We start from the raw sequence: 19,933 nt of genomic DNA on the forward strand, positions 1-19,933 counted from the left end.
GCACCAGGAAAGCAAGTGACACTGAGTGCTCCTTGAACTACTCAGAAACTTCCCTCTTTACTCACATTACCAGTACCAATCACCGGCCTTATTAATGTGTGTTTTTAATTGCTTTATGGATTTTGTTTTACTTACTCTCCTTTTACTTCATGTTGCAGATAATGTTAAGAGTCCTCTTCATTGATTATTGGCAGCTGCTGCGTTCTGAAAAAACCACTTTATCTTTCCGGATCCTTTGACTCCCCACCCCAGCAGCTTTACAGCCTCCCCGAATGTTTCATCAATGCACTGCAATGGTCACATGAACACGTTGGAAGGGGAACCTCCACAAGTCCTCGTTCCTATGGCACTTTAGGAAGAGCAACCCGAAGAGCAGCAAGTCCAGCAGGAGCTGGAAGCCCTGCGAAAGATGAATCTCATCGGGAAGCTCCGCAGAAGCTTCCGAACGCTGGTCATTCTCCTGGCCACCTTCTGCTTGGCAAGCATTGTCATCTCTGCCTATTTCCTCTACACTGGCTACAAGCAGGAAATGGCCCTGGTGGAAACCACTGGACAAGCAGAGTGCGAGGACCTTAAGCTTCTGCCCTACAGGTCTGCAGAGCTGAGAACACCTAAGCCAATTGATCCCTCTAGGACTGATCCCACTGTGCTCCTGTTTGTGGAAAGCCAGTACTCCCAGCTGGGGCAAGACATCATAGCCATCCTCGAGTCCAGCAAGTTTCAGTACCACATGGTCATTGCACCAGCCAAGGGGGACATTCCCCCTCTCACAGACAATGGGAGAGGGAAGTACACAATTGTTATATATGAGAATATTTTAAAGTACGTGTCCATGGACTCGTGGAATAGAGAACTTCTGGAAAAATACTGTGTGGAATACAGTGTTAGCATAATTGGTTTTCATAAAGCCAACGAGAACAGCTCCCCCACTGTCAGGCTGAAGGGGCTGCCATTACAGCTGTACAACAACGTGGCCCTCAGAGACTGCACGGTGAACCCTCAGTCGCCCCTGCTGCGCATCACCAGAGCGCCCAGGGTGGAGAAGGGCGCCCTGCCCGGCGAGGACTGGACAGTGTTCCAGTTCAACCATTCCACCTACCAGCCCGTGCTGCTGGCTGAGCTGCAGCCTGCCAGGCCCACCCCTGCCACGCTGCCCAGGGCTGCTCTCTATGCAACCGTCATCCAGGACCTGGGCCTGCATGACGGCATCCAGAGAGTCCTGTTTGGGAACAACCTGACCTTCTGGCTCCACAAGCTCATCTTCATCGATGCCATCTCCTTCCTGTCAGGAAAGAAGCTCACACTCTCCTTGGAGAGGTACATCCTGGTGGACATAGACGACATCTTTGTCGGGAAGGAGGGGACGAGGATGAACATCAACGATGTGAAGGTAAGGCAAGAACTGGGGGATACCATCCCAGACACGTGTATGTGCTAACGGGTGTTCAAAAAGAGACAAAGCCTCAAAGAGATGAGAAGCTGCTTTTCCTGGTAGGGGCTGGAAGTGCACAAGCGTAGCCAGCAGATACATAAACCACAACCTGAGATGAAAAGCCATTTTTCCCACATACATACAGAGATGCACTTAGGGATGTGTATATGTAGGGGCATACACATGTATGTTGCACATATATATATATAATATTTTCTAGAAGCTTTTTCTGTATAATTTCTCTCACTACTGCTGTAAAGTAGACAGAACGATACAAGATGGTTTCCTTCTTAAACCTCACCACCACTGAATTAAAAAAGAACAAAAAGACAAAAGGAACAAAAGAACCTGAAGAAGCTACATCCCCGATGTGATGTCTAAGAGTTAACAGGATAATTTTCATTACCAGGCTAGCAGGTAAGCATTTAAAGTTACCCGTGACAAGGTGGAAGCACAGCACGCACTTGAGCAAGTGACATAACTATCTGATAGAGTGAAAGGCCCACAGACTACTCACTGGGGGCTCTTCTGCACTTATTTTCCTGATCTGTGGTATCCAGGGACACCATTAAATTTGTTCAGAGTAATTTTCAAAGATGTGTTCAACTTGGAAAGAATAGACAGAGCTCAACAGCATGACAGTTATTTCTTGTCATTTTCCACATGTGGGAATCATAGACAGAGATTAATTGAATCCCTAAGCATGCAATATCACATTCTCCAGCCTTTATTCTGGAGGGTTTTTGCTGTAAATACCCAATGCTTTCAAGGACAACAAGCAAGCCTTTTGTTTTTAAAAGCAGACTTCTATTTAATTTCTAAACCCTTATTTTCGTTTCTACAGTTTCTACATTCATTTGCCTCCTCATCCAGACCATTGAGATATCCAAATACCCAGCAAGAGCAGTAGTCTCCCATACAATTGGAACAATTTTGCACATCAGAGCACTTGGGGTAATTCTATTAGCCAAACCAGGCATATGAATGCTCATCAGGGCTGATTCTGAGCACCAGGCACTTGGAGTGCCTGGTGCCTTTGAGATGTGAGTACTGCACACAAGCTCCGTGATCAAGTGCTCTCTCTCTGGAAATATATGGGGAAATGCTCTGAGCAAGGGCTCCTATACAAGAGGAAATGAACTCAGAAGGCAATTGTGAAAGCAGTTTTTCAGCAATAGCTTCCCGCCTGCGCCTTTTTGCGAGCATCTTTCTGACGTGGTTTGCTCCACTAAGGAAGCAAATTCAACAATTCCACAGCGGTTCAAGAGCCCCCAGTGCCAGCAGAGCAGTGTCCACACAGAGACACTTGGAGATTCAGAGCAGAGGTCTCACTGCAACCATCTCATTATGCAGGAAAAAGCCCAAATCACCCCCATTACCATCCAGCAGTCAGTAACATGGCTGGGCAAACCTTTCCAGCTGTGCCTGGCACAGCAACCATGCTTCCATGCTCATTCTGGGAGACACAGCAGAAAACTCCACATCCAGGGGCTGCAGTAGGAGCTGGATGCTGTTAAAAGCATTCAGAATTATATTTATGTGCTGCACACATTTATCCATCTGAAAACCAACCAGTCCACACTGCTGAATAGCTAGACAATAACATCTGCTAGGATTCAGAGATTTTAAATTTATTTTTTTTCAAGCATGGTGAGCTTGCTTTCATTCATTATGTTTGAGCCAGGGCAAAAAGGGAAGCTTTCGTTCTTCCCACATTTCTCCAGTGCCAAATTAGCAGCCCACTTTCCTCACAAAAACACCAAAAGTGCCACTCACAGGATAAATCCCCTGCTCACCTCACACAAGAAGTCATGTAACACACACAAACCACAAGGAGAAATCTTCTGCAGGCACAGGCTCACAACCTTCCCCCCAAGCTCTCTTTCCGGGACAATAAAAAGTTTATCTCCCCTTTTTGGGTGAATGTTTCACACATAAATCCACCCTGCAACTTGAGCACCCATAGATACTCTGTCCTCAACATCATGGATTCCATTTTGAAGCAGTTACCCGGCACAGGTTTGTTCCTCAGGGTATTTCACAAACACTTGCTACACAAATCAGTCTGTTCTTACAGACTGGACATTCCCAGAATACATTAACCCACAGAACCCTGTTAATGAACATAACACCGAAAGCAGAGTGCACTTTGGTTAGTTTACAGAAAAGGATAATTACAGCCAGTTAGAGAACAATCTCCCAAGTCACTGGGGAAGGAGGCAATTAAGAAGCAGCAGAGCTGCCTTCACCCCAAAAGGATAAGCTTCACAGCTTTGCCTGAGAGGCAAAAGCAACAACTACTTAGGAGGCTGATATTTCAGTGGTGGCAAAGCATTGCCCTGCCTTTGGGAGGAGTGGCTGTGGCTGCTCACAGAGGGGTCACTGCAGAGTTAGGGACTCTCTGCTAGGCTCTCCAGAGGTGCCATGCCCACCTAAATATCTTGGGAATGCTTCAATACACGGTGAGTCCTCTGATAACAATATTGGCATGCAGCAGTAATGAAACAAGTAAACCTGTGCCTATGTAATTACTTCCTGCAACCTGAATGGTTTTGTTCCCTCACAAAGCCCTTTCTCAATTAGGTGTCTCAGGGAGAGATATAAATACACATACACTTTTATAAAGAGTGGCATCAGCTACAGACACAGAGATTAGAGAACAGGGTTATTATGGACTCTGTTTACCACGGAACATCTCCTAGTCCCTGGTGGTGAAGAAGTTGTGCAAGGTCATGTCTGGCTAAGTAATTAACAGGAACTCAGCAGAGCCACAGAAAGCTGTTTTTCCAAGCTTTGTGGAGTTCTGTCGTGAGCCCAGCGAGCCTCTGCAAATGAATTTGTCCCTTTCCTGCCTGCCAATATATTATCTCAGTGCTTGATTTTAGAAAGTGAAAGAATTCATCAGTTAATTCACAGAAACAGTGAATTTGTGTACTTGTAAATGATGCTGGTTCCCAGCCACACGAGTCCAGTATCACTGGCATCTATGATTAAGCAAAAAAATCCTGGAAATGTCTTTTTATGCTATGACTGAGAGAGCCACACAGAACAAATATAAGCTTTCACCTCTAAAGTTTCCTTTTAACTGAGCACAAAGAGGGCTACATAACCCAAACAAGGAGTAAGAACTTTTTGAAGTATTTCTATTTTTTCTGTTGCCATAGTATGAGCTAGTACAATATTTACTCACCCAGGAAGAGCTCAACGCAGCCACCACGTCCTATTATTAACTCAAAAGCCCTGCAAGAGCACAGTGCCAGCTAAGGCATTTACTCTTTAATAAATAAAACAAATAAAAAAACTCCTCCAAATGAAACAAAAAGCTTTAGCCTTCCTACCTTCCTCTTAGCTCTACAATTTAGACTGCAGCACACCTTCATGTGGGTGGACTCAGGCACCACCTGTTCCACTCTCTTCTCCCACTCTCCCAGCTGGAGCTGATAAGATTATCAAGGAGAAATTGCTTGTCCCAGCACCATCTTATCCCACAGCTCCCTTCTCTAAAACCTTTATTTCTCCTTTCTGTAATCCCTCTAATTGTCACTATAGGGATGGGAGCATCCTTGGACTTTCTGAGCTGCAATAAAATTTTGGAGCCATGTTTGGCCATGTCCTTTGTGTTAGGTACTGCAGGCCTTCCTTCTCCTAGCAGCCTGTCTGCCTTCTCCTGCTGCCTCCCCCTCTGAGCTCCAGTCCACTTCCTTCCCTGGAAATAAGAACTGCATTAGTCTGACACCTCCTCACTGCCACAGTCTGCACTTTGTCTTTGACCTTCACCGTCATTAAAATTCCTGGAACACTTAAAGCCTGTGATTTCTGGCTCATTTTAATGTTTTAAAGACAACAATTCATGTTGGAGTTGCATCCTTCCTGGCAATTCTGAATTAAAAAGTATTGGCACAGCAGGGAGGTGAGCTCACCCACTCCATCTCTCCAGCATATGATTATCCGTGATTTTTGTGCAAGGACAACTGCTTTCAGGTGGAAGTAGTGGAAATGCCTGGGCCACATCACCAGGCATGGCAGAGTGGTCAGTCCTGAGATAAAACAGTCACCCTGATACCTTTTTAATAATAATAAGCCCCAGCCAGTAAAGTAACCACACCCATGGCCAGCCCAGGAGGTGTGTGAGCACAGGAACCAGAGCAGACAGGCAAGCATTGCTCACTGCAGGCTGGGTGGCACCTGTGTCACCTTTTAAAGCACCTGAGAAGGACAATGAAGAGCACAATCAAGTGGAGTTCTGGAGCTCCCACTTTTGGATGGTCTTAAAGTCTTTAAAAATGAGTTTTAAACAGAGCTGAGAGGCATTACATGAAAACTTTAATAATCTCCTTTAAAAATGGGAGAGCCTGCTCCATTCTGCTTCATCAGAGATGACAGTTCATTCAATATTTTCCTTGTTCAGGTCTCTTGAATCACCCAATTCTTTCTGTAATAATTTGAGTGTTGAGGCACTGCTCAAGTGCCTTGTCAAGACACATCAGACAAAATGTTTCATACTTCTTTTGTTTCAATAAGGTCTGTTCTTTCATTCAGAATTTCAGTTCCAGTGTAGTTAAAAACCACAATTCCCTTGCCACCAGCAGAACCTGTATTCTTCTCCTTGGCAGCCTGATGGATTGACTGTCTATCCAGGTACTCTCTCTGAATTATAATAGATTTGGGATTCTCTCATCTGCCAGGTTCCCACTCAAGATTAGGTGGTCTTAACTGTGTTTTATACAGTCTTGCCAGAAAACATTCTGGTGGCTCAAATTTTCTACCTCTTGAGTTTATTAAACAGTTACATCCCTAGCAAGATTTTCCTGAGTGTTTGAAAACTCACTTGGTATTCTTTTGTCCCAGAGAACACACTGATTTTTGGTCTGTAGGGTTACATGACTCCAAGGAGTTCAATTTGGTATACTGTTTGTACATGCACCACAGAATTATTTCAGATGTTTGGGGGTTTTTCCCCAAGGAAAAAAAAAGAGAAATCATCCTTCATTCTGGCTATAAGAACTCAAGATAAATTGATCTTGAAAAATATTTTTAAAATTTGATGTTTTAAAAAATGTCACAATATATTTTAAAATCTAGAAATGGCAGGTTTTCCAGGTCAAATTCAGAAATTTCTAGTGCTCACATCCTGTGCCAAGCACCACTGACTTGTGACACATTCCTCTTCTACGCTTGCACTGATTTCCTGGATTTCTTTTTATTTCTGGAATCCTTTCTCCAAAATAATTCTGAAGTCATAGGTTGTATCAAACTGGAGTATATTTCCAGGATACACGTGGTACTCTATTTAATTTAGCTTCACTTAGGGAATCCATAGGAGCCAAAAAACACTTCTGCTTTATGCCAACCCCTCAAGAGACCTGCATTAACCTGAGCTTTAAAACAACGCATATTAGTTAAAAAGGAGCACTAACAGTTGCTTCCTGCACAGAAAACAACACTCTGAAATGATGGAATAGCCTTGTAGAAGGGCCAGGCAGTGCAGACTGCAAGAGCAGTCATAATTATTGCCTTAAAAGCACTTGAAGCAGCAATAAACACATTACTAGGAACCCATCTATAATGCAGCTCCTTCAGGAGCAGCGTTACTTAAGTGACTTTAAATATGCCTTTGTCATCCAAATGGGAGCAGGAGGAACACTTAGAGCAAAAGCTCAATTCAGCACTGTTGGCATTATTCAAATGATGTACAAGTGGCAGTGCTCAGGAAAAGGGTGGGTACAGGGAGGATGGACAAACAGGTGAGGAACAGAGAAAATCTCCAAGAGAAAAGGAGAAATTTGAGATTTAAATTATTGAGCAATAATTTACTAGGCATTTTCTGTCCACATCTGTGTCACAATGCAGTATAAAACCAAATATTTGACTAAGTCTGGCTTCAAATCCTTAGACATATCCATCTATCCATCCACTCCATAGCTTTATATACATATCCTCACAGAAATTAAAACTTATGGTCTTTGTCTTTCTATGAATATGGCCAAAGGTCCCTTCAATTATTGCTTTCACTTCTAATGTTCTACACCTCCATCCATCTTCTTTCCATCCAGGCAGACAAAAAAAGCAAAGTACTAAAGAGTTTTTTCACCTCAAGGGAAATGCTAATATAAGACTATTTAGCAATTTAATTTTGTCATTTTGTGTCAACAGAATTTCTAATGTTAGATGCATTGGCTTATAACTTAAATAGTCACACCCATTTTATAGATAAAATCTTATAAAAGTTAAGAATTTGTGTCTAAAAATGTCAGGGAGAAAACAAAACCATTTTTATTTAATTCCATTAAGAATTTAATTCTCAAAATTCACAAAAAAATTCAAGGAATTTTTTGGAAGAATTTCCTGCAAATCAATGTTTTCGTTAAAACCCCCTGGGGTTTTGTGGGCAGCGTTTTTGTTTGTCAGGGTTTGATTTAGTGTGACACATTGCCTGCACTGGAGTGTCCTGATCCCAAACTGCAGCGTTTCCCATTGGTGAGGGGAGCGCAGTGACAAATTCCTGGATGTGCCACACAAGGCAGCCTGGTGTCCTTGCAGCCTGACAGTGCTGGGAGAAAAGTTCCTCCTTTCAGAGGCCAGGCTTGGCCTTCTTCAGCAAATAAAACCATGCATTAAGTATTTTATTCCCCTTCGGGAGCACAAATTATAAATGTCTTTTACCAAGCTATGAAAATTTCTCTTAGTATTTGTAAGCCTTACTCTTCTCTGTGTTTTCATTCTTTCTGCATTTTTCATCCAGACAGCACCCAAACACAAGTGGGATCTGTGGGGTGGTACCCACTCAGCTTCTCTAGCACATGACATCCCTGCTGGTTTTAACACTTCTCATCTCAGAGTTTAATTTTTTATTGGATGTAGTTATTGAATTGGCATTTTAGCATTTAGTTTAAAAAAACCCACAAATTAAATCTATTCAAACTAATACCACCTTCCCAATACTTTCTGACCAAAGAATGGAAAAAAATTCACAGAGTTAGAGGTTAAGATTTTAATTTTCCTTCCATCCTACTTGTTTAGCCATTTATCCTTATACTAAATGGGTGGAAAATCCCTCCAAAATGGCAAAGTGACAAGGCAGAGGGAAATGAAGTTGATATTCCTGTTACTTGATCGACCTGGATTGCTCCAGTGAAACAGCTTCCTGTGGCAAAATGTTGATTTATGAAATGCAGAATGTTTCACTGGAATATGATTCAAACAAAATTGTGTTCTGCCAGCTCATCTGCTCTGGCAGACTAAAGGAAAAGAGGGCAGTTTGTAGACTATTAAAAAAAAAATAAATTCCAAAGATCATAATTACATATAGCTTTGGAATTGCTGATCTTCCAGAAATTAAAAAAATGCAAGTAATTCACACTTTGCTGGGAGACTTCTTTAATACCAGAATTTCCCAGGAAATTGATATTTCGGGTTTTTACTGCCTCTTCATTTTGCGTAAAAGCCAGAATTATTAAAGTAGCTTTTACATTACATATTAAATCTAAAATACCAACACTGAAGCAATTCCTAGAAGTTGTCTCAATATCCCACTGGAACTGCCTGGCTTGAATCAGACTGAATTAAAGCCATGGGTTTAATTCCTGTGTGTTTTTCACCCCTAAACATCAGCCCTTCGAGTAAAAAATGGTATAAAAAATGATGGAATTCACTTTTTTGACAGGAGACTGTATTTGCCTGCCTTGCCCAAACCTCATGAAATATTGGCTCTTAAAGCTGTCAGTGATTCTTGATAGCACAAGTGCTTTTTTGGTGGAGACCCAATTGTTTTAAGAGGGCAAATCACGTGGGCAGCAGGTTGTACCTGGGGAAAAGCAGGACAAGGGAGAGAGGCTCAGGGGATGAGGATCCAAGTGCTTTGTCCATTTTCCAGTAATATTTAATCCCTGAGAGCTACAAGACTGAAGACCTCCTTTGTAATAATATTTACTGTAGGTTTTTCAACAAATGAGCACAAATGTTTGGAAATTAATTGAATATACATGCATAAATAAGCATTAATCTATATGAATCTATAATTAATAGAGATTAAATATTCTATAATCATATTAATTTAGGATTTCCAGGCATGAGTGTGAGCTTCTGAGGTTATGGTCTGCATGGTTAATAGCAACAATAATAACAATAATAATGCATTACTTTAAAAAAAATAGGTTCAGCTGCAGAATGTGAATTCTATAATAAAAAAAGCTCTGCATGTGTCTTCCTAGTAACATATCCCAAGATTTATGTGCATCATGAACAAATATGTCTGTGGTATTATAAAGTGTAATTCCACTGTATTTGTTATTAGGAAAGGGAATACAGTTTCCCATATGCTTTCACTGTTATTTCTGTTCTAACTGGGAACAGGCTGCCAGTACATTATCAGGAAACAAAAGCTGCCCATCCCTGCTCTAAATATTCCAAAGTGAGTGTTAAAGATCAGAGGGAATTTTGGGCAGGAAACTTGTGCCTGGAAAGAGCCCACTGTGGGATGGTTAAAACCAGCCTTCTAAAAGGCTTCTGCTTGAAACTGCTCAAACCCAACTGATATTCCACATCCAGAAATAATCTGGATTATTCATTTCACTGGTGGGGTAACACATGGGGTGTGCTGAACCCCAGCAGAGGAGAGAGGGCCAAAGAAGGGAGAATTCACAGGCCAAAGAAGAGCTTGAGGAATAAGGATGGTTTTCCACAATGGAAAGATAGCAACCAGCTTTTAGCTCTTTCTCATCTTACAGCTGCAAATTATCTCCAGGATTTGGATGTACACCTTATCAAACAGTCCTGTTTGACTAGCAGAGCATCACCCAAGCAAAGGCTGTCACAGCAATTCAGGATTTGTGATTTTTAAACAGCTACTCCCATATAAAATAAAATTATGGCATTACCCTTCAGCTGTGAGAGTAATAGAATCTCTCACTTCAGAAATGAGTGGAAATTTAGTGTAACAACTATAATTAAAAGCTTGATAGTTTGCTGAACATATTTTTCCCAGTTTAATGATCCTGTGTTACATGAATTCATACTTTACACTGCAAATAGCTACAGTTTTCAATGGGAATATTTAGAGAGAAAAGTACTGCCTTTAATGATTAAGATCAAAAGCAACTGGATTTAGAAGTTAACTGCCTCAGTAATGCCACTTTCTGGCTGCCACCAAAATGCATCTGAATGGCTCTGAAATAGCCATCTGTTTCAAGTAAAAAAACCAAACCTTCCCACCCCCCCAACACCTTTCTGTGCTGCTTTTGTTCTTTATTTTTCACTGGATTATTATTGTAGTCAGCCATTGTCACTCTTGGAAGTCATTGTCACTGCTCCTCCTCTAGGGGCTGCTCAGGGGGCTTGGGACCAGCTGGCCTGCTGGGGACACTTACATAGGGCTAAGCTGGGAAAGCCATGTGGAAGGGCTTCCTGTTATCAAAACTTTCCTTCTTAGCAAGGTACTGAAAGGGCTGCAAGATTTCATCACTTTTCCACAATTACATTGGACTACTTGAGTTTCTCAAGGGTGCAGGTTGGAGGTTTTTGCCAGTCTCTATTCCAGAGTGATGTGAGGAAGAGCAGTATTTCAGTTTTGCTCTGAGTGTCATTTTCCCACTTTCGGGAAAGGTGTGGTGATACTTTTGAACCTGAAACATTTCCTCTGACTGTTAAAGAGATTTGTTCTCAATTTTACCTAAAAGAACCTAATTTTTATGGAAAAAGTAACCTACTGGAACTTTTAAAATTGCCAATTTCAAATGTGCCAGCCTCAGTTGGTGATCTGGATTGATTTTATTGGACAACATACTGGCCTTTCATGTTTCTATTCAAGAGAATTGAGTAGAAATGTAAGGTGGGCATTGCCATTTTACTCTGGATCTTGCAGCCTCCTCCCCTGGACAGCTCACTATGCTGTCTTCATGCTGGGAAGGATAATAAAGCAGTGGTAAAGGCAGGAGCATTTTCCAGGATGGAGGGATTTTAAACCTGGCCTGGAGGACAATAAAAGTTGTACAGCTCCCTCTGCTCTGAACCTGAAGGAGCAGGGGGTGGCAGAAGCATTCTGATCTCTGGTGAAAGAGATGTGGTATAAAGCAAGAACATTTGCCTTGAAATTCCCTTCTCATTCCACAGGAACATCCAATTCTAGTTATCAAAACACTGAGGTGAGCTCCCTGGATAATGGAAGAGAGCATCACAAAGAAGGAAGAAAGGTCAGGGAAGTTAAGCTCTGCCAGACAAGTATCAAACATCTCAAAAATATTAAAAAGCAACACTTAATCCTAGTGGTTTTTAAAGCACACCCTTATTCATCAAGATTTTGCAAACAGAAGGTTTCACAATAACCTAGAAAAACAGTTCTCCAGACTTCCCTGGCTTCTGATTTTTTATGGAGGGTGGGCAATGGGCAGACTGGCATAGAAAAACACCCCCAGACATAGGGAGGCACTCTCTTAAAGCCACAAGGCAAATCCATCATTGTGCCAACACGCCCATTCTGAGCCCTGAAGGACAGACCTCAGTTCAGGATATATCACCTGCTCCAATCTCTGCCTTATGATTGAATGTGTGCTGAAAAAAACCCTTAATTCTCCCACCACAAAGCTTATACATCAGTTAGTTTTTAGGCAGTAAATTTAAAGCAGGAATTTGAGATTGCTGGTAGGTGCTCAGCATTTCGAGATAAATGTACATGATGAGAACTTGAAGGAAGTTTTATTTTTGTGACAAGTTATCCAAGTGAATGATTTCCAAGGGCAGTAAAGGAACAGAAAACCATTCTGATTAAACTTTAGTAGATCCAAGTCCATAAATTAAAGAAGATAAATAAGGTAGCCTCCATTAGTGTAGCCTTTCAATAATTTATAGCAACTGAGTACCCACCTGTAACAGATTGTAGAGTTTTTTGCAATTCCTTTTTTATTTTTGCGTAAGGAAGCAAGCCTGAAGCACCAAGACACAAGGAGAAGAAAGAATACACAATTCAACCAACATGCAGTTGTTGGTGTTACTTGTCTTTTACCCTATATTTTTATTGTGCCAAAGAGAGGGAGAGTTTGATCTTTTTTTTCAGCATGGCCTAAACATGACCTGAGCTAACTAATGACCAGTCTGGGGTTTCTGTCTGTGACATGCAGCACAGTGACTGACACCAGCACAGTTTCCTGCAACAGGACCATGGTGCATTTTTTTATTAACATACTGTTTTAGACCTTGATGTGGTCCCTGTAAAGCCTCGAGCTGGTTTTGCTGTTCAATACTTATTTTAGGGGCTGTTTTTGTCATTGATCAGAGCTGACATGAGGTTCTGTCCCTGCCTTTTCGGCTTCTTTCTTGGTAGCTCTGCAGTGGAATTAGACAAAGCCCACGTGCCTCATGCAGATGTGGATATGGGGAAACAGAGCATCTCTTCTTTATTTCGTGGGGCTGTTGTGCTGGCCAGGCTGAACTGCAGCCGTAGGGAGCAGAGCCACTGAAATTAAAACAAGCATTCCTGATCATGTTGTTTCAAAAACTGGACCAATAATCCTTGATCTCCCACTGGCAGATTGCCTTCCCCTGATTCCCCTGCCTGAAGAGCCTTTCTTCAAGAGATTTCTTTTGCTGAAAATACTTAAGCTTCTGCAAAGTCAGAACTGATAAGAAATAATCTCTAAGCCCCTTCACTGCTGTCCCTGCTGCATGAACCTGCAGGGAGGGATCCTGCTCAGCCCTGGCCTTGTGCCAGCAGACTCCCACAGCCCAGGGAATTGCCACCTGCTCTCAGCTTGGCCACGTGCTGGCTTTTCCCCTTGCAGGACTTGTCAGCAGATTTGGTTAGTATTCCTAGAAAATCCTTCAGAATCAGGAGTGATTGATGCTGGAGACCCTCAGTGCTTTCCCAAATAGGCTGTAAATCTTCTCAGCAGGTAAGGCAGCCACAGAGCAGCAATCACTGCTGGCAGGAAAGCACTGCAGCCATTCCCTGCTCCTGCAGCTCCAGCAGCAGCTCCTGGGGATGCTCCCAGCCAGGCCTAATGCCTCTCATCTTCCCCAGAATGGGGAGCAATTGCCTTAACTCATCTGTGGTTAAAATAAACCCTGCTTTTTATTCATGCTCTTTCTTTTCAATTCATACTTTTTGCCCTGTTAGACTGTCTCCTTGCTGTTCATTTGAGCTTTTTGCCACTAGATGCTCTAACAAGGCCAGGAATTCCTTTTTCCAAGAGGAGAGACTGGATAATTGCCAAGGGTATTTTTATGCATCTGTGCACCCACACTTGTGCAGTTGGTCAAGGTGCTCTCACTGCTGGGCTATCTGTGTCACACTCAGCATCATCTCTCTTCTAACACTAACTCAAAAGCCACCTCCTGAGTTCTCAGGGATGTTATTCACCACGTAGTGATGAGTGAGTAGTAGGTTTGGTGCACTATTACCCCATTCATCTCCTTCAGCTGAAACTGGCTCAACCTCTGCTGGGACAGATGCACTCCTCTGGATCAAATTAAATGCAGGTAGGCTCCTGAGAGTTTTCTGACTTTAGGACAGAGTTACAAAACAGCAGCAGAAATCGATCTGTTAAAGTGGGTATTCCATTCAAGAAGGAAAAATAATTTTTTTCTGTTTGCAGTAAACATACCACACAAATATGTGCAAATCATCACCTTTTTCTTGCTTCAAAGAAATCCACCTATCCTGTCAGACCTCACACAAAGGCAGCCAACTCTAGGGAAGTGCTGAACAGACTCAAGTAATAGCTCTAAAATAAAAAATAGATATGCAGACAGAGTTGGCTGTGTTCAGCCCCAGCTGAGAGCTCCCTATTAATTATTTATATGGCACTATGGGTTAGCAGGGTTCTTCACAGAAATAAATGCATGAGGAAATGCAGTCCCACCCCTTGGGAAGGCAGGGCCAAGGCCTTGCTCACCTCACTGGCTGTCCCCAGTGCTCTGCAGCCAGCAGTGGCAATGGCACCATTTGTGGGAAGGTCTGGGTGGAAAGTGGCTCCAGGTCTGTCAGGTTTGGCAGTTTCCCTCTGATCCAGGCCCTGCTTTTTCAGTCAGGTTTGGGATAGGGTCTAGGGCAGGTGATTACAAAATCCCATTAAAGATTTGACTAACTCGAACCCCTAAACTGCTTTCAAACTCCAGCCAGTAAGTCAATAATGTAGATTCTTCCTAATTCCTACACTGTGATATTATCTACTATCAGCATGGGAAGTGGGCTAAAATCCTCATCACACAGAAATCATCAACTCGGCTTCACTGGGCTTATAAATTCCTCACCAAGCTGAGTTTTAACCAGTGCAGATACAGCTGAGTTGATTGTCCCCCTTCTGACAGAAATTTACACTCCAATCTAAGAGCTGAAAATAAGGAACTTGGAATCCCGGTCCTGCAGTGACCCCATCAGTAATGTCAGCCTAGAATCACTTTTTTACTGACAGCTTTCCTGTCAGAAAATAGCAGTGGCTAGTTATTTCACACCTTCCTTACAGTCATTACTATGATTTTAACTGCTTTGTGGTATTCCTATCAATTCCAATTCCACAGGCTTTGAAAATTGCCAAGACCACAGCAGGCGTAGTCAGATTTTTTTATCCTAGCATAGATTTCAGGGAGGGAGCAGGAGCAGGAAGAGGCAATCAAAAAATCATATCCTGACAGCAGCTGCTTGCAGTGCAAAGAAACATTGCTGAAAGTACTCTTTGCTTTTTCTTTTTTCCTCCCAAAAAATTTCAGCTGGAAATTTAGAGTAAAGCTATTACTTTGTAGTCCTGCAACTTTCCACAGACCACCAGCAAATTGCTGCACAGAACAGCTTGAGAATGAACCTCAGGGCTACCTAGCTGCACAAGCACTAAGGACAAATGCTAGGGACAAAAATGAACAAATGCATTAAAAGACTTCTTGGTATTAATAATAAGTATGTGCCATAGAAGCCAGAGAAAACTGTCTGGAAATGAAAAACAATTTTGGTTGGAAGGAATTTCTGGAGGTGATCTAATCTAAGTCCCAGCACAAAGCAGAGGTAATGTCCAAGTTATATATGTGCAAATATTTGCACGTATTTTCTATCTACAGTATATATAAATAAAAAGTGTTGTGTATATAGCGAGCAAATCAATATTTTATACACATACACATGAAAGAGCAGAAACCTGCAGCCGTGGAATCACTATCCAGCACTAGGATCTGCTCCCAAATGAATAATGACTTTGAGTAATGGCAGGTGAGCCCATTTTTGACAAGATTCTCAGTCATGTCCCTCAGAAGGTGATGGGACAGTGTAACCTTGGCCAGGCACCCCTGGGATGCTGGGCACTGGCACATCCTCCCGTGCCAAAAGCACTTCCTCAAACGAGTCTGTGCAAGTAAAATAACTCAAGGTGACAGCAAATCAGAGATACACTGCAAAGCAGGAATACCTAACTTCCCTCCTTCCCTTGATCTCCTTCCAGACTGAGTGAAGAACTTCCTCACCCACTCCACACATTGTGCATCCTCTGTAGTCACTTGGGACGGTGTTTCCTTGGGCAGCTCTCCCTTGTGCAATGCCCCAGAGGCTGAGCACCATGAGCACACAGATCCTGCCATGGACACAGGGACCTCCAAGATCTGGAGCTTTTGCTGCTTCCCAAAATTCACATTGACAGCATTGCCTCTGGAAAGTCACAGGTATGAGCAGGAGCCCTAATGAAATGTCAGGCTTTTCTGCTCCATACTGGGGAAAGGTTAAGTCCTACAAATCTTGTGTCCCTCCTGCACTTTTCCTGATGCTCTCAGTTCCTGGCAATGTCCCTGAGACACCTCCATGTGTCAGGAGTTTGGTTCTGTTTTGCAGAAATAATGTTTGGAGGTGTCATAAAGATATTCTGACAGCTGCAGTTTTCAAGCTAAACAACGTCTGTGTTTCAGAGACTCTTTGGATTTTCCTCCAAAACTAGATATTAAGTTGTCACCAGCTGATCTCACAGACACTGGTCCTTTCTTTCCTAAGAACCCTTCTTGTCTCTAATGCTGTTACCTGCCGTGGGAACAGGATGAAAGGCACATGAAACAATATTGGTTAATAGAATACTAGAAGGAGGACAAGGATCTGTGCATCAATTCCCATAATCAATCATTTTTAGGTTTAACTGAAGTTTCAGGGATCTCCAGCCCGTGTCTGTGCACTTGCACACACACAAACCCACAGCTGCATTTACATCTGCCTCCTTACAAACAGCCCCAGTATTTGCCTCACTTTCCCCTATAAGAAATAAGATTGCATTGTGTTGGCTCAGTCCACCTGGCATCTGTCCTCCTCACCCCAAACACCTCTGCACATGCAAGGAAGGGCTCATGCTTTAGCAGCTCTATTGATCCACACAGACCTTTGGGTGAGCAGGAAAGCCTCTTTAATTTCTTTGGCTGCCTTTCAGGTTCTGTTTTGCCTTAATAATGTCTTCAGAAATCCAGTATGGTGTTTTAGCGTTGTTATCACTTAACTTAGATTTGGAGTTTTGCTCCCCAGAGAGGCACCTTCTACCTCAGCCTGGCCAGCTCATGCTTGGCATCAAAATCAGGAAAAGTCATTCATTTGCCTTCTCTAAGGATTTGATAACCTCTACACTTCCCTCAGCCAGAGGTGTTTTGACCTTTAATTAAAAGGAAAATTTGTTGTCTTCCACTCAGAAGGCAGCAAATAATGAACTCATTAAAATGAGGTTACTGTTCAGGCCTTAGAGCAATAAGAGCCAAAGTCTCATTAGCAGCTAACAATCCAGAACATAGCACATAAATAAACCTAATATGGCAGAGCAAAATGCCTTGGTGCATTAAAATTGAGCAGAATCAAATGTTTACAGTCAATGATGTCTGGGGCATGAAGTTTTAATGTATTTAATGAAGGAAAGCAAATTACTTCCTATTAGGCATGAAATGTTCCTGCAGAAATTGCCCCAAAAAGTTTATTATGTAAATGAAGGATAGAGTTATAATTAACAAGGACATAGCAGGAAAATATCAACTTCTTCCTAATAGATGCACCAATTATGAAGAATAAAGACACGGCAACTTCAAATCTACAAAAGGTAATTATATGGATTAATGTAAAAGGTTGCTGAATGCAATATAATGAAGAAACTGTATCTAGTGGCTGTCAGAGAGAAGCTTCACTGACAAAGCAAAGAATCTATTAATAAAGTTAAATCCATGAGGTTTGAGAGGTTCCAGGCAATTAAGGGTTTGTATTTGAAAGAACAGCTTAGATCACCTTAAAAAAAGCCCCTGTCCTTGCTTAGTGTGGCACAGACATGTGCCTGTTAGTCCATGCACAGTGTGCTCCATGGCTCTTCCCTTGCAAAGTCATCATTATTAAGCATGATCTATTTAACCACCTGTGGGTTCGACTGGGAATGCTGCTTCTATTTCCACAGGCATGCAATGGGGACTGGGATGGGATGGGAGCCACTGAGCCCCCAGGGAAGGGAGGATAGCTGTGGAGCCAGGGACAGCAGGCAGAGTGGGAATAGCTGTGTGACACCTGGCCTTGGAAAGAGAACAGCTTTCCAGCTGTTAAAATTCAACAGCCCTTCTCCATCGTGCTGAACCTTCAGAATGAAATAAAATAAAATAAATACCTTCTGCCTCACGTGGAGCCTATGCAAATCCCACAAAGGTTTCTGGCACTTGCTGCCAGGGATGTGCAGCCTCTCTATCCTTTCATTAAAGATAGGAAAGGCAGACCCTAATCACCTAAAAAGTTTTTTCATATTAAGGGTGTGGAAGATATTACTGCCCTTCCCCCAAACAGACAAGCAGTGACAGAGTTAGTTTGGACTGGCTTAGCTGACAAGATCTTCTTGGCATTAAAAAGAGAGGAGGTCATGACAATAAAATTCAGCTGCATATTATATAAATTAATATGCATATATGGAAATTGAAATGGCAGAAAAAAAAAAAGGTCTTTAGGACCAAGCCAAATCCAGTTTGAGTGACAAGATTTGCCCTTTAGGCAGAGGAAAATGCTTGACACACTGCAGGTTGCAGGATTTACATCTTAATCCTCGCTCTGTGTTTTTAATGAGACCTCTCTGGGCTGGAAGGCTCCTGCCTGTCCCTGTCATCTTCCTGAGATGTGAGGGAGCAGCAGAGAGGAGCCCAGGTGATGAAATGATGTTTGCTCCATGCCCCTGCTTGTACTATATGTTAAATGATGATAATTTCTCAAGATGTTCTTCCCTCAAAGGAAAATTAAATTGATTTTGCTCAGCCCATCAGTCTTTCTCAACATATCTAAAATGCTCTAGATAGCTTGGGAAATTATGTTCTAAAATATAATGACTCAGATTCTATGCTTCTGACTTTAATGGTGTCAATTTAGTGCCAGTTGTTACCAGCCAGGGATTTTCCTCAATGTCTCAGCTAACAGTGGTGTTCATCTCTGAGGTTTTACATTTTAGTGAACATTTACTTGTTATATATTATGTAAATATAGTCCCACATGAGAAATTGTCACAGGATTGAAATCACCAACTTACTAAATGTCTGGCAAGATAAGCTGGAAACCATACAGCTACCTTCATATTTAATGCTAAAGCACAAGATTCACTGTCATAAGATTACTTTATTTCCTTTAGCAAGGAGAGGAAGTTGCTTGGTGACTGTTGTAGCTGATAAACACTATCTCTGTTTTACATTTTCCTTGCCACCCAATGTATGCTTCTATTAAAAAAAAAAAAAAAAAAAAAAAAAAAAAAAACCCCAAATAATTGTACCCTGCCTGGAAGTCTCTTGTATTACACTCACACATCTCAGCTGCTTAAACCCTGGTTTCATTGTTTATCCTGCACTGGAGATATTTTTGGTTCCTGGTCCTAAGTAGGGGTGCTGGTTATTGCTCAAATTAGACCAAAACCCTATTTTTCCTGCCAAGTGAAGTGAAATTATGACCATAGAGAACATAATTTTTTCAAATTAAGGACAATATTAACTGGGCTGAGGGTGTGTGTAAACCACGGCAATCATTTCATCTTTGATCTCTGCAAGAACATGAAAGTCTAATCAATAGAAGTGTTATTAATAGATAATAGGAAAAGTTCTCAAGAGCCACATAATGGAGACAGGGAAAATTGACGAAAACAGAGTTTATAACCTATTCAGCATTGGCAAGGCAAGAGGGAGGTAAAGGCACTCCCCATCTCACATGCAGCACACCCACATTCCAGGGGCTGGGGATGCCAAGCAGATCTGTGCACAAGGAGCAGCTCTGGGAGCAGTGCAGAGCTAACAACCACTAGTTAACAAAGCAAAGCTGGCACAGGCTGACATCTTCTCTTTCCCTACAAACTGGAAATATGTCCAAAACAAAAACTGGACAAGTGGCCAAGACTACTTATTTCTTCTATAAGCAGCACCCTTTCCTTCCATTTCATTTACAGTGGGCTTATCTTAGCTTGGAGATAATTAATTAATTCAACATTAATTAAATTAAAAATTAATTTATGACATGGACACTGCTTCTAGCATGGGTCAAACCTGAAGCTTTGCTCATTCACACTT

The 19,933-nt window shown here is 42.1% G+C and overlaps 1 protein-coding gene across 2 annotated transcripts in view; it reads left to right on the forward strand.

Moving 5' to 3' along the window:
- Nucleotides 1–19,933, forward strand: part of NDST4 (N-deacetylase and N-sulfotransferase 4) — a 67,848-nt gene that overhangs the window by 13,642 nt on the left and 34,273 nt on the right. For both annotated transcript variants that reach the window (XM_088164241.1, XM_014887938.2), the window contains one exon: nucleotides 159–1,390. In XM_088164241.1, the coding sequence (XP_088020367.1) occupies nucleotides 410–1,390 (981 nt within the window). In that variant the 5' untranslated portion in view covers nucleotides 159–409. The remainder of the gene's footprint in view (nucleotides 1–158; nucleotides 1,391–19,933) is intronic.

The sequence above is a fragment of the Sturnus vulgaris genome, chromosome 4, assembly GCF_052056855.1.
Source record: "Sturnus vulgaris isolate bStuVul1 chromosome 4, bStuVul1.hap1, whole genome shotgun sequence".
In the NCBI taxonomy this organism is placed as follows: domain Eukaryota; kingdom Metazoa; phylum Chordata; class Aves; order Passeriformes; family Sturnidae; genus Sturnus; species Sturnus vulgaris.